Source organism: Schistocerca nitens, chromosome 2 (assembly GCF_023898315.1).
Source record: "Schistocerca nitens isolate TAMUIC-IGC-003100 chromosome 2, iqSchNite1.1, whole genome shotgun sequence".
Taxonomy (NCBI): domain Eukaryota; kingdom Metazoa; phylum Arthropoda; class Insecta; order Orthoptera; family Acrididae; genus Schistocerca; species Schistocerca nitens.
Genome location: NC_064615.1, coordinates 1,005,323,512 through 1,005,337,820, shown reverse-complemented (window position 1 = coordinate 1,005,337,820; position 14,309 = coordinate 1,005,323,512). Strand labels below are relative to the sequence as shown.

Below are 14,309 nucleotides of genomic sequence, written 5' to 3'. Positions count from 1 at the left end.
GCTTCTGCTTGTTGGTGAGTAGATTTTTTATTACCTGTCCAACTACATTGCAGAATGTTTGTCCTGATCTCAGTAGGGATGTGTCATGGACTCGCAAGAATCCACAAAACTGTTGAGACCATCCTGATCCATAATCACTCAACCACAATTTAAGGAGAATGGTCAGAGCTGGCTCTGTGGCGTGTACATTTCATTAAGTGGAATCGGAGATTTGTTCAACGGGACTGAAAAAATGCCACAGGCAGTCAGTGTCAAATCCATAAAGTGTTCCTCAAATTATTCTGGGACATTTTGAAAGTGACTGGATGAGGCATTGCCTGAGGTAAGATTGAAGGACACATGTGAAATGCATTAGGTGGAAAAATGTATATCCATATGATTGAGCAATAGGTTCCTTATCATTCACTGAGAGATGATTTCAGACATAACAAGCCCAATTTGATCATATGCAAACGTCCCTTGTGCGAGAAAACTTCTGCCTAAAGGTGTTAGATTGGCAAAGGGACACATTGCCTCATGTCATTCTAGATGTGCTCATAACCTGCTGTTGGGAGCCCCACCTTGTCCTCTGACTCATCAGTCCAGGAAAGATCTTTCAATCCTCTGGGAATCCCATGATGGTGGTGTGCAGATGAATTATGAACCAGTTATGCGCTAAGTTAAAATAAAAGCTAGATGGGTGATTTCTGGACTTGTTAGTATTAGTTTTAAAATTTCTAATTATATATGATAAAGTTGTAGAGAAATGATAAAATTTTAGTTTATTTATGGTGTACTGGGGATGTTTTCTGATTAGTGGAAAACAAATTGGGCCAATGGCTTCTGTACCCCACCTGTATGTGGATAGTAATGGATCTGAGTAAGGCCATGGTGGGTGCAATCTAGTACAGAGATGAATTTTTTGGGGGATGTAGCATAATTGTAGCTCTTTCAGATGAATTTTTCCTAGTAGTGGCACATTTTCTGAACTTCGATCATACAGCAGCCATCATTGTAATGTTCATGGGAGCATATTTTACTGTCCCAAAATTCAGAATATTTTCTTTTGGAACTATTAATGAACCAGAATCCACTTTCGTGGAACATTACTGTTTTATTTCCACAAAATAAACATGAGTTTCAGAAAAAAGAGTGAGACTGCATATTACTAAGGTACTGTTTGTTGTCACATATAATGCGCAACTCTTTTGTCTCTCTTGAATGATGCCACTAAACTGTGCCAAGCTTTGTTGAGGTCAATGGACCCAATACCAGTAGATAAGCAAAGTGTTGTAATGATCTTTGGTCTAGAAACTGGTTTGATGCAGCTCTCTATGCTAATATAGCTTCTCCATCGCTGCGCAACCTATGCCAGCTACATCCATATGAATCTGCTTACAGTTGTCTTCCTCTACAGTTTTACATTTCACACTTCCCTCCATTATGAAATTGACGATTCTTTGCTGTCTCAGGATGTGTCCTCTTAATTGATACCTTCTTTTACTAAAGTTGTTACACAATGTTTTTCCTTAATTCAATTCACCACCTCCTCACTAGTTATCTGATCTGATCTTCAGCAGTCCCCAGTAGTGCCACATTTCAGAAGCTACTATTCTCTTTATGTCTGAACTGTTTTGTTGTCCACTTTCACTTCTGTATAATACTAAAATCTAGACTTCCAACTTCAGAAAAGACCTCATAACATTTAAATTGATGTTTGATGTTAACAGATGTTTCTACACTTTTGTAGTTAATGTCAGATTGTATTTTTTATCCTGTCTGTCAAATAATAAAACTTATTCCTTCAGCCATGCGTGATTTAATTCGACTACAGTCCATTACCCGTATTTTACTTACGTTGATATTAATGTTACAACTTCTTATGAATCAATTCCATTCAACTTCTCTTCCAAGTCCTTTGCCATTGCTGACAGAATTACAGTGTCTTCTGCAAACTCCAGCTTTTGTTTCTTTTCTTTGAACTTTAATTCTCTTCACAACTTTCTTCTTGGTTTCCAATATCCTTCAGCTCTTTTAATGACAAGCTGGTTCGTGTAAAGTTGTAGGTAACCATTCATTTGCAATATTTCACCTATGCTTGAAGAGTGAATTGCACTCAACACTGCAAAACGTGTCTGTAAATCTGCATTGCAGTAAACATAAGTTTGCCTTGCTTCCACCTATCTCCAAGCTAAGTCATAGGGTTGGTGTTGCCTCATGTGTTATTACATTTCCAAACTTTCATCTCCATGTTTGATTTCACCAGTGTTGCCATTGTTCTGTGAATAGTTCGTCAGTATTTTGCAACCATGACTAATTAAACTGATAGTTCATTAATATTCACACCTGCTTTCTTTGGAATTGGAATTATTACATGCATTTGGAAATCTGATGGTATTTTGCCTGTCTTGTACATCTTCCACGCCAGGTGGAATAGTTTGTCATGGCTGACTCTCACTAGGAACTCAATAATTCTGGGAGAATGTCTACTCCAGGGGTCTTGCTTACAAGGAGACAGAATCGCTGGTCAGTACATACCTTCATAAGGTGCAATTATAAGTAGTTAAACAAAGACTTAAAAGTTAAAAAAAAGTTAACTTTTGGGAGTGTTAGTGTCTTCGTCAGGGAAGAAGAGTGATAGTTCAAGGAAGTTTGGAAAGGTCATTAGTCCCTAGTGTAAGATTGACTGAAAAATCTTACGCAGTGCCTAGAATAATAAATTTAAAAAATAGCATGTGGTCTTGTATAAAATTGGGTAAAGTGAGTAAGAGAAATATCACTATTAATATTCATTGCCATGGCAACCAACTTATTAATGTGCCAACGTATTGTGATGAAGTTAACTGAAAATGTATCCAGATAATCTTGTAAGTAAAGCATCTAAAGTGTGTAGCACATATTTCAAAATGTCTTGGATGGACATTGGTAGATCATGATGGTAAGAGAGTTTGGATAAAAAAAAAGCTTCGCTTACCTCTTCTGTTGAGGCAATGTTCTGCCGGCCCAGATTCATCTGTAGGACTACCTACAAAGACTAAATGTAACACTCCGGTTGACCTGGCTTTTGTCCTGTTGACGGAAATAATTTTTGATGAGAAAAATAGTAGTACAGTCCTTTTCCTTTGTCTGTATGTCAGTTGAAACTACAAGTGTGGAGGCATCACTTCTAGATAACTTAATTAACCAATGACTTATTTCAGCAGGATTAACCCTGCAATAATCACACCATTTTTTGTGTGCTATTAGTAATCACTGTAGACTGTCAGTCCGTATCTAGATAAACATAGATTTATGATTAAAAATCAACAAAATATTGTGAATATATAATTTAGTATGTGTAAATTTAAATGGCAGCTTGGACTGGTGCTTGCGAAACAAACAGATAAGACAAGAAGTGCAGCAAATCTCTTAGTTGAGTGCAGCTGTCTATGTTATAAACAGCATGAATTACTGAAGAGCTCATAGGTTACCTTCAACTGTCAGTAGGAAATAAAATATGACCATAGGCCATTGGAGAGTGTGTCTTGCACAATTGTAAACAGCATGCAGCTTGTCACATATGTCTATATTTCCTTTCATCTTGTAGTATACACTTACCATATCTGCTTTGCCCATCTCATCATGAACAGTGTCATTATGATGGAGACTGGATACAACTAAAAACGATTTTAACTTTCTTAGGAATATGTGACGCAAACATATTTGAACACACTGGAGGCTCACTTGGCTTCGTGTATCCAAGTGTCAATTCCATCTCGCAAAAATATACAGGGTGTTACAAAAAGGTACGGCCAAACTTTCAGGAAACATCCTCACACACAAATAAAGAAAATATGTTATGTGGACCTGTGTCCAGAAACGCTTAATTTCCATGTTGGAGCTCATTTTAGTTTCGTCAGTATATACTGTACTTCCTCGATTCACCGCCATGATTTCATATGGGATACTCTACCTGTGCTGCTAGAACGTGTGCCTTTACAAGTAGGAGACAACATGTGGTTCATGCACGATGGAGCTCCTGCACATTTCAGTCGAAGTGTTCGTACGCTTCTCAACAACAGATTCGGTGACCGATGGATTGGTAGAGGTGGACCAATTCCATGGCCTCCACGCTCTCCTGACCTCAACCCTCTTGACTTTCATTTATGGGGGCATTTGAAAGCTCTTGTCTACGCAACCCCGGTACCAAATGTAGAGACTCTTCGTACTCGTATTGTGGACGGCTGTGATACAATACGCCATTCTCCAGGGCTGCATCAGGGATTCCATGGGACGGAGGGTGGATGCATGTATCCTCGCTAACGGAGGACATTTTGAACATTTCCTGTAACAAAGTGTTTGAAGTCACGCTGGTACGTTCTGTTGCTGTGTGTTTCCATTCCATGATTAATGTGATTAGAAGAGAAGTAATAAAATGAGCTCTAACATGGAAAGTAAGCGTTTCTGGACACATGTCCACATAACATATTTTCTTTCTTTGTGTGTGAGGAATGTTTCCTGAAAGTTTGGCCGTACCTTTTTGTAACACCTTATATAAACAGAATAATTAACTAACCTGTACCTAACAATACAATGTAACTAATAGAAAGTAACACTGCAATAATAGAAATCCTTGACAATAAACTTTGTTACTGTAATGGCTTCCTTCTTACTGTACCTTCAAAAGAGAACAGTAAAAATCATATCAAATGCCATTGTTCGCACATGAATGTCAGTCCACAATTGTTGACCATTCCACCACCACCGCTCTAATCCAAATGAAACAAAAGAGTAATGTAGTACTGTTGATTGCTGGAAGGTACTCGAGTCATGTGATTCCTTGACCTAAAAAGGTTAAAGAGAAAGGAAAAAATAAGTTTGTGCGGACTGTCAGTCCGCATGCAACTATTGCAGGGTTGAAAAGTTTCTACCCCCAAGTAAGAATGAAAATATTTTTTTAATTGCAAACTCAGGAACTATAAAGAAATTTTACATTTACACTCAATTATTCATTACAAAACCATTTAGTTTCTAATAATTCTCTCACAAATGTTATTTTATACAAAGTTTTACAGTTCAGTCAGTCCGTAAGTACAATATTGATCTCTTTGCAGGTACATCTTACCCTAGTGACAGCTCACAAACAAGAGAGAGTGAAAGATACAGTATGTCTGGTATTTAAAAAAATCACATAGAGGCTGTCTTTACAAAGATTAAATTGTCAACATCGGATAGTGATGAAATCTTCCAAGATGCTACGTCTTCTTAACCCTTTAAGTCACACAAATACTTTTGGACTTGATATGCACTGAAATTTGATATTATTCTTCTTTATTGCATTACTGGAGCACATTACAAATTTTTTATAAAAATTTTCAATTTTTATAAAAAATTTACATAGGTGGTTTCACTATGAAACCACTGTGACACAAGGGGTTGTTCAACGTCTTTCAGAAATCCACTAATTTTTAGTTTTCAATATTTTATTACACTAATGTTACATTTTCTTTCATACATATCTTTTTATAAACTGAGGTCCCAAAAAAATTTTTTTTCTTTAATGCAAAATTTCGAAGTACATTACATACAACACTTGTTATCTACTTTTCATGATACTCCAAAAAACAGTTTTTTTTATCTGGTAGGCACAATCCGACATCACATACTGTGCATGAGGCTCCTTTTTTGAACTACAATTTGCACTGCATTTCGATTTGCTATGAACAGGAATATGCAGTTCATCGGATTGTCTTTTATCCACAGAGACTTTCATTCTAAATGTCTTCTTAGATGATGATGGACAGGAAATTGCTCTCCTTTTCCTGCTAGGAGAAATACTGCCTTGCACAAACAGACCCTCAACAACTAGTATCTTAAAATCTTTTAATTTCAGTGGTGTTACTTCAATTTTTATTTTATGTATGACATAGGCATTCACGACAGTGACATCCAAGAAATGGAAAAATATTCTGCGCCACCACTTCTTGCTTTTCCTGTCTAATTCCTAAGTTGATTTGAGCATATCTGCTTTGTCATCATAACCCATTGAAGTATTATAGTCACATATGACTTTCAGATATTTTATTGCTTCCTGAGAGCCATCTTTTTTTCTTCAGTTCACTGTGGATTCTTGGTTTGGATTATGGAAGTTTGAGAGAAAAAGAACAGGTTTTTTGTCCATCCATTTAGTGCAGGTTACTCCCTCCCAGTTCCTCCACTCTGATTCCCCACAAGTACAACATTTATCAGATTTAAAATATTTTGGCAAGTATTTCCTGATGCTTTTAATTGTGCCACAGGCATATATTTTATCTAATAGAAGGTTGTTGAACAATGGTACTGATGTAAAATAGTTATCTATGTAGATTTCATAACCCTGACCTTCCAGTGATCTTGTCAAATCAGTAACAACTCTTCCACCTAGGTCCTTTTCTACCTGGGTTCCATTTCTCCCTGTGTAGATTTGAAACTCACAAATATACCCCATTTCGTCTGCCCTTACCCACAATTTGTAACCCCTTTTTATGGGTTTCTGTGGCATATATGTTTTCATAAATGATCGCCCTTTGAACTTAATCATTGACTTGTCAATGCTTTGTTTCTTAGATGGCTTGTAACAATTTTTGTAGGTTGTGGAGAGAGAATTTAGCAATGGTCGTCGTTTATATAGTTTGTCATAATCTGCCAATCCCCTCTGTGGTTGTTTTTCATTCCCATTTACATGTAAATTAGAAAGGAGCTACACAAATCTATTCAGTGGCATTCATTGGGCATTGTATTCATCCCGCAATGCTGGAAAGATGACCAGTAATCCCTAAAACTAGGTTGTGCTTTTACACCCATAAGTAAATTAATATCTAAAAACACATTCATCTCATCTATATTTGTAGGGTAGGGATTGATGCCACCACCCTTTTGCATAGCATATAAATTTGTCTGATAAAGTATTTCCTCCAATGTCTGATTCATAAAAAGTTCAAGGAAAAAGTCAACTGAGGAAGAAAGACTATCGAAATTGGGCGAAGGCCCAGTTTCCTCCACAAAATTTACATGATCATAATCACTGAACTCACGTGCCCAGTTTGGTTCTGTGAAGTCTTGGGCGGAAGGAAGTAGTTCACTGACATCAGCTGGAGCTTCAGAAACTTCTTTCTCAGCTGCTAAAGAAGGTAGGAGCGTGGGGGCTTCCTGTCCAAGGACCTGAGTAATACCTTCCAGATTACGATCTTCATCCTCTTCAGATTCTGACAAATTGCTTGGAATATCCTCAAAAAGTAGGTTGTAGACAATAGCCGCATCTAATTCTGCCAAGGAATATGTTGTATCCATCTAAATAGCAGTAAAAGTTAAATAACTTACTGTATATAAGAATAGAAGCTTTGTACGGTAAAGGTATCATATTAGCATAGCGAAACCACCAACATTTGTTCTTCTCATTGTTTCAAGTAATGTGCTATATTCAAACTTTAGACATATTTTCAATCTAGAATATATGTCGTAGCGTGTAGAAAAATTTTACTGACATTGAATAAAGCACAGCATCTGAATAACACAAAACAAACGTGTCTGAAACACAATATGTCGGATTTGCACGGAAAACGTGCTGAATGCCAGTTCCTGCTCACAGCGTTGCTCTCTCAATATTTATTGAGTTAGTTCATCAAATATCCGCTAAAGTTCACTACAAAGAAGGGTGAGACGGTGGTTTCACAGTGAGTCACCTATGCCACAAAGGGATACAATGCAGCAAAAAGTGGTTCACAGTGAAACACAAAGGGTTAAACTTCATAGCTGTCACCTGTGTATGTTACACACCTGACTACTGGTGTCAGAACAATGTACTGGTTGCTTCTTCACAGTACTGCAATGATGCACTGTCATCTGTTTGCATGTGTTCTCATTGCATAAAAAAGATTTTAAAAAAAATGTGTCCATATATGCTCCTACAGTGTAACTCCCTCGTTTAAGGATTCTTATTCTAATACTGAAAGTAAATCTTTGATGTGCATGTTTTTGACAATGAAACAACACACAAATAGTATCATCATGAAACAGTAGACAAACAGACGTAGAAAAAAGATGAAAGAAAGAGTTCAATACCAACTAAGTATATTGTAACTTCGCACCATAATGATGGATAAGCACCTGGTGTATGGACGAAGTGAGGCCTGCTTTACGGTACCGAAGTCTACTATGTGCAGTCTTAACATATGCCCCCTCCCCCCCCCCCCACACACACACACGTATGCACAGTTCTAAAGCCACTCTCAATTTGTTTCAGAAAGAATAGAGAATGTAATTAATCTTGTTTTAAATATTTTTCATCTTTACCAGTAATAAAATGTCAATAGAAGTTGTATGGCCTCTTTTGCTGTAATTAGATCAATGTGTGGCAGATAGCTATTTCTTATGTGTTATATACTTAAGCCAACAGATTATATTTTCAGGTGTGTGCTGTTTTTGTCTAACAACATAGTCAGAAAACTTTGCAAACATTCTTTAACATTCAGCTCAGAAATGTAGACATTCTTGATTCACAGAGAGATTAGTTATATGGTATTAATCTTTATTGCAGGTGTTCTTCTCGTCAGCAAAAGGAGGGTCATCTTGCCAGATCTATTTCATGACACTGAACAAGCCTGGTATGGCTAATTGGTGATAGTTTATATTAGTGGCAACTGTTATAAAATACTCAAAACACCAAATCTTATCCTGCATAAGGGATGCATGATCAAAATTGGATGCTGCTTCCTGAGGTAAAGAAACAGTGCTCAGGAAAATGACCATTCATGCATTACTTGCCTAATGACATGATTATTTATTTTCAAAATATCCAAAAGACTGTTGAACGGCTGTAGAATAGTGTAGGTACAAAGTAGAATTATAAAAAAAGAAAAAGGTGTTGGTCAGTGAATGATGAAATAAGTTTCACTGATACTCACTTAGTGCTTATTCCATTTCTTAATGAACGAACGTGCATAATAAGTACTTAAAGGACCATTATTTCCTTCCTATTTTGTTCTGTGAATGTACATTCTAAAAAAAAGAAAAAAGAAAAGTTGTGCACCTTTCTCCAATGGCGGGAGATGTACTTGCCTCTCGATACAGATTTTGAAAAACTTTACCATGAAAAATGAAGTTGACTAGAGTACAAATTCTTGACTAGCAGATATGACTTATTTGTGCCTTTTCCTGACCTTGCTTGAAAAAGCTCTCTTTTCGAAATTTTAATATTATCTTTCTACACCTAATTCCATTGCTGCATAAATTCTTCAGCAATAATAGTTGAGTTGTAAATTAAGCAGCTGTTCATTGTGTTGTTGAGTAACAAGTGAATTAGTGTAGTTAACTTAGTACATCCAAGTTTGTCAGGCATCCCTTGAAGGTTGTATTCTGTGCCAGCACTTGTTGTTCAGGTGAAGGCTGATCATTCAGCTTTGAGAAACTTGTTATGTAGTCAGTGGGTTGTTCATGTTTTGATAGTATGAGAAACCCCACAATATTTTTAAATTAGAATCTATGTCTGTGATTTTTTTCCTCCATTCATTTTGATCATGTTAGTACTGGAGGGAATATTAAAGGTATATATTGCCTACCATTAAACATTTTTACGCTCAAACTGCAGTCATTTATATAAAATAATAATTAAAAAAAAAGGCTCATATTCACCACAGTTTGTAATGAATGCGTACTAAATTATAGCAATCACAGTGGGGGTTTTTTATATGCAAATTTATTGATGATAGTAGTACATTTAGATAACAGCATTTATGTTTTATAGTTTGAAGCAGTTTGTCACCATTGTTTACATTTTATGAATGAGGTATTGTAACACTGATGATCGGTTTTGAGGACCACAAGATTGTAATTTTAGTTGTTTTTATGTTAATATCAAATCAGTATAGTAATACTGTAAGTTTGGTGCTTCCAGTGATTGTGGCTCTCATTGTGGTTGCTATTGCCTTATTAATATAATAACTTTAAAGATCTGTAAAGGACTTTTTTTAAAAAAACTATAATCTTACTGTTGTAAACAAAACAGAAATTTGTGACATAAACATTTTTTTACTGGTGCAAATTAAAAGACTGTTCTGGTATAAGCTAAAATACAATATGGGCATGTATTGTAACATTGCCCCTGCTCCACATTGCTCTGGGGATTAATGCTTCACATTATTAATGAAACCAAAAGCTTCTGGACATCTAATTAAACTTTAGTCTGTTTATGTTCTTCTGTGCAGCCCTTTAAATTTGCAGTTTCAGGTTTTGTACTGTTTATAAAAGTAATTTGGATTAATGCAGCTTTTGAAGCACTGTGTATTGAAGATAAATTTTGTTTTTATTACCCAAACTGAACTGTTGTTAATATTTCATCTTTGATATTTCCTTTTTTATGGAATTGAACATTCAGTATTCATATTAAGTACCACTTTCCATATAGTGAATTTATTTTGTACTGTAACGACGTCATATCTGAAGAACAAGAACAGTTTGGGAGAAAATAAATTTAGTTTGGTACTAACAGGCACCTGTTTTGAGCTGTTTACATATGTAGGTTTAGCTTTTGATGATGACTGACTGTGATAATATATATATTTTGATAACATGCTTTATAACATCTGTACTGCATTTTTTTATTTGATTAGTACTTCATTTTGAAACCAGCAATCGTAACGTGTTACAGTTGTATCCATTCAGCAGTTACAAAACATGAAAACTGTTTTCAGATTTTGCTTTGTCTATTGGATTCCGTGGTTGCCGTTGATATGAAATAAACACCTTTCTTGTACTCGTGCAGTAATTTAATTTATTTGTTTCTATAAGCAAATACATTTAAAAAGTAAACTCTTTTTTTGTGTTGATGTTTGCCCTGCTTTTGTAATGACAACGTAAATTTTTTCCAGCATTGTTAGGGCATGGGAGACATACTTCGCCATCCGAACAATTCTATTTTTGTGAATACTTTTCTGTTTGTTGCACTTCTTTGTAGTTTACTGTGACTCCCACAGGCTTCACAGACCTTAAAAGACTTGTTAATTACAAATTATATTGTAAAAAAATCACATTTACTACTTAACTTTTTAAAGATTGATTCACATTGACACACAATATTATCTGTAGTAGAAACATATACGTCCCTTACAGCCAGATTTACTTCATTGCTGCCTCCATTCAAAGTAGTCATGAGTACAGGAGAGGGGATGTGTCATGTAAATTTATTTTATTTTGTCAACTTTGATATTAGAATTATTTCAGGACGTGGAAGTACATTAGGTTGTTTTATTACTCTGTTTCATGTCATGTGTGACTGGACAGAAATGGATATAAAATAGCGGCTTGCATGTGTGAACAGCCCATATGGTTTTAAAATCAAAACTGCTGCTATGTGCACAAAACAATTCTCCACTTTGTCACATATGGAGCTCATTGTTTTCCTGTGATGAAAATCCAGTCTCTTTAGTTTCCTTGTAAACAAAGTCACGACTATAAAATAAAATTCAACAGAAGAAAACTGTGCAGATATTTCTGAGAATTCTGCCTGCTATAGTGTATGTAGCAGCAGTTTTGCTATGGTGCTGCTGTGCTAGTCCACCCATTGTTATTTATTGCTTAAGTAATAGATTTAAATTTTCTGTTGCAGTATGATGTTTTGATTTCTGCTCTTTTTGTAAACACTTGTTACAGTTATAAGTATTTCTTATTTTTCGTCGGTAGATGCTTTTTGTCTTTGTCTTGTGGATTATTTCCAAAGATGTTTTTAATTATTGTAACAGATATTTTAAATATTCCATTTTACTATAGAGCATATATATGTATATGTATATATTACATAAATAAATATATTCTCCTAGGGAAATAGGAAGAATTAGCAATGAAACTTTGTATTAATAGATTTTTTAAAAGTTAAATATTTAAGTGAATGATCAGCAGAATGTGTGTGTGTGTGTGTGTGTGTGTGTGTGTGTGTGTGTGGGCGCACTCACATGTGCGTGCCAACTTGTTCTGTACCAGAGGACAAGTGACTATTGAGAGCAAAAGTTCATTTGTGACTTTTCATAATTCAGATGCACCAGCTGTGAACAAAAGTGCAACGGTATTATAGGTCTTGGAGGTGTGTAGTAAGACTTCTATCCCAACAATTGATACATTTATTTTAGTTAAAAAAGTTAAATACTACTCAAAATTCATTTAGCATTTCTGTAATGGGCTGTAAGTGTAGAGCATCAATTGAAGACACACATCAGTAGCTTTTAATTTTCTATTTCTGTTAATAACAACACTGTCTTGTCTTCACCAGCATTTGTGTATTCTGTAATTTATTACTTTCTTATATTGCTAAAAATACATGGTTTGAAACAGAGCAACTGTGAAGCAGCATGGAAACTAAAAGAGTCATGTAAAGTTTTCTCTTTGAATCATAAGGATCATAGAAAGGAACACAGAAGTTTAAATCTTGTGTTTAGTAACATGTTATGAAGGTAAAAAATCTCATAACATCTTATGTCCTCCTCAACAAATTCAAGTGAAGATTCAAGAACTTCTGTGTTCAGATTGGTCTAAAAATGTAAGACACTGCCAGAATACAATTATTTTTTAATCATATTGTAATTGTTATTAATTGAGTCTGCAACATACGATGGTTGGAAAAAGAGTGCAAGGATATCTGACACTTTTCTTGTTAACATGATGATATATCTTTATTCTTCCACAGTGTGTCTTTCCTTTCTTTCTCATTCACATATAAGCTACACATCTGCCTACACTGAAAAGCCCTTTCTTCACAGTATTCAAGGAAAATTTATTAATTAAACTTTTTTTCTAAGTGTTAGTTTTGTATACATGCCTGGACAAATGTGAACAACAGTGACTTCTCTGCAAGCCACTTTCTTTTGTTGAATTCTTACATTCTCTAACCTCTATATTGTAGACTTATTTACAAAAGACTACAAATGTGTCATAACTGACAAACAAAATGCAGACAGGCAAGTTTCACCCGCTGATGAAGAGTTGCCTGCAATTTTTTGTAGTTGTTTTCATCCAGGAATTCTCATTATAGTGATAACAAAAAATATGACGACATGTTTCTGAATGGATTTGGTTCTGGGTACATTCCTGATTAATTTTTTCTATATGGTGAATGACTCAGAGCTACTTTGTTTACATTTCCTGTAACTTAAAATTATCAATATTAAAGTTCTGTCTACCGTAATAGAACTTTGTTATGCTGCCATTATCTGAATATTCCATTAAAGAACGAAATCTTAGAAATTAAAATAAAAAGCCTATCTTTATGAATGTCATAAGTTATTTCAAGCAGGTCTAATAGTGGATTATTACTTTCAGTTTTTCATTGGGTTTGTAGGAGTAGTCACTGTTCCTCATTTGTAAAACCAGCAAGTCAACATAAAAATCAGAATTTTCACAGATCTGAAATTAATGGAATTTCATGTCTCAAGTGAAACTTTCAGAAATACAGAACAAAACTGCAAAAATTTGTATCATTCAGGCAGTTCACCCGAACCAACCAAATATCAATGCTATGTTCAGGAGATCAGCGATGATCCTGATCTATTGCATTATGCTAATTGTTATACAGAAGTTGTATTGTTTTATTTGTAACTGTATTGTTAAAAGAAAATGTTGGGATGATTTGAAGTTACGTGTTCAGTTTTACAGAAAATAATTCCTTTTGTATTTTGCTAAATGAAGGGCAGTGCAAATTTTCATGCATGTATGAATGGAATCTGTAGTCATTGCTTTTTATACCTCTGAAGGACAAAAGAATAAATGATTTTACTGTTTACTAATGGTGTTTCCTTAATTTCGTTGTGATAATTTGTACTGACATTGAAAATTCAATTTCACGACTTTCACCAAGAAAAGATTTCACTCTACAGCTTTGTATTCAGTTTGGGAAGATTTGCGTATATTCACACTTACTTTTGGGACCATACTTTTGTTTGTTATTAATTTTCACTGGATACTTTTCAGTTTTAAGAGATTAACAGATTTAACATCATAATCTGAAGTAACTACTAAAGAGGATGATGTATGTTTCCCAGAAGAGAGCATTTTCCTTCATTGTTACTATTGGTTCTTAAAGTTAGCTACAGTTTTTAGTCATCCATTGAGGATGAGACTAAATGACATTAAAATAATGGTTTTTTTTTTTTTTTTTTTTTTTTTTTTTTTTTTTTTTTTTTTTTTTTTTTGGGCCTTACATGGATATATGGCATGCATGAAGAGATGTAAGTTAAGATTTGATCCAGCCATGTAAAGTCTGCTTCAATAAGCACCTGGAGAAAGTTTCATTAAAAGATTAAAAAAATCTCCAGTTGTTTGTGATCCTG

The 14,309-nt window shown here is 34.9% G+C and overlaps 1 protein-coding gene across 3 annotated transcripts in view; it reads left to right on the top strand.

The window, feature by feature from the left end:
- LOC126237357 (serine/threonine-protein kinase mig-15) overlaps positions 1–13,760 on the top strand; it is a 325,139-nt gene extending 311,379 nt beyond the window's left edge. For all 3 annotated transcript variants that reach the window (XM_049947425.1, XM_049947424.1, XM_049947423.1), the window contains one exon: positions 8,534–13,760. In XM_049947425.1, coding sequence (XP_049803382.1) covers positions 8,534–8,617 — 84 coding nt within the window. In that variant the 3' untranslated portion in view covers positions 8,618–13,760. The remainder of the gene's footprint in view (positions 1–8,533) is intronic.
- The last annotated feature ends 549 nt before the right edge of the window (positions 13,761–14,309 follow it).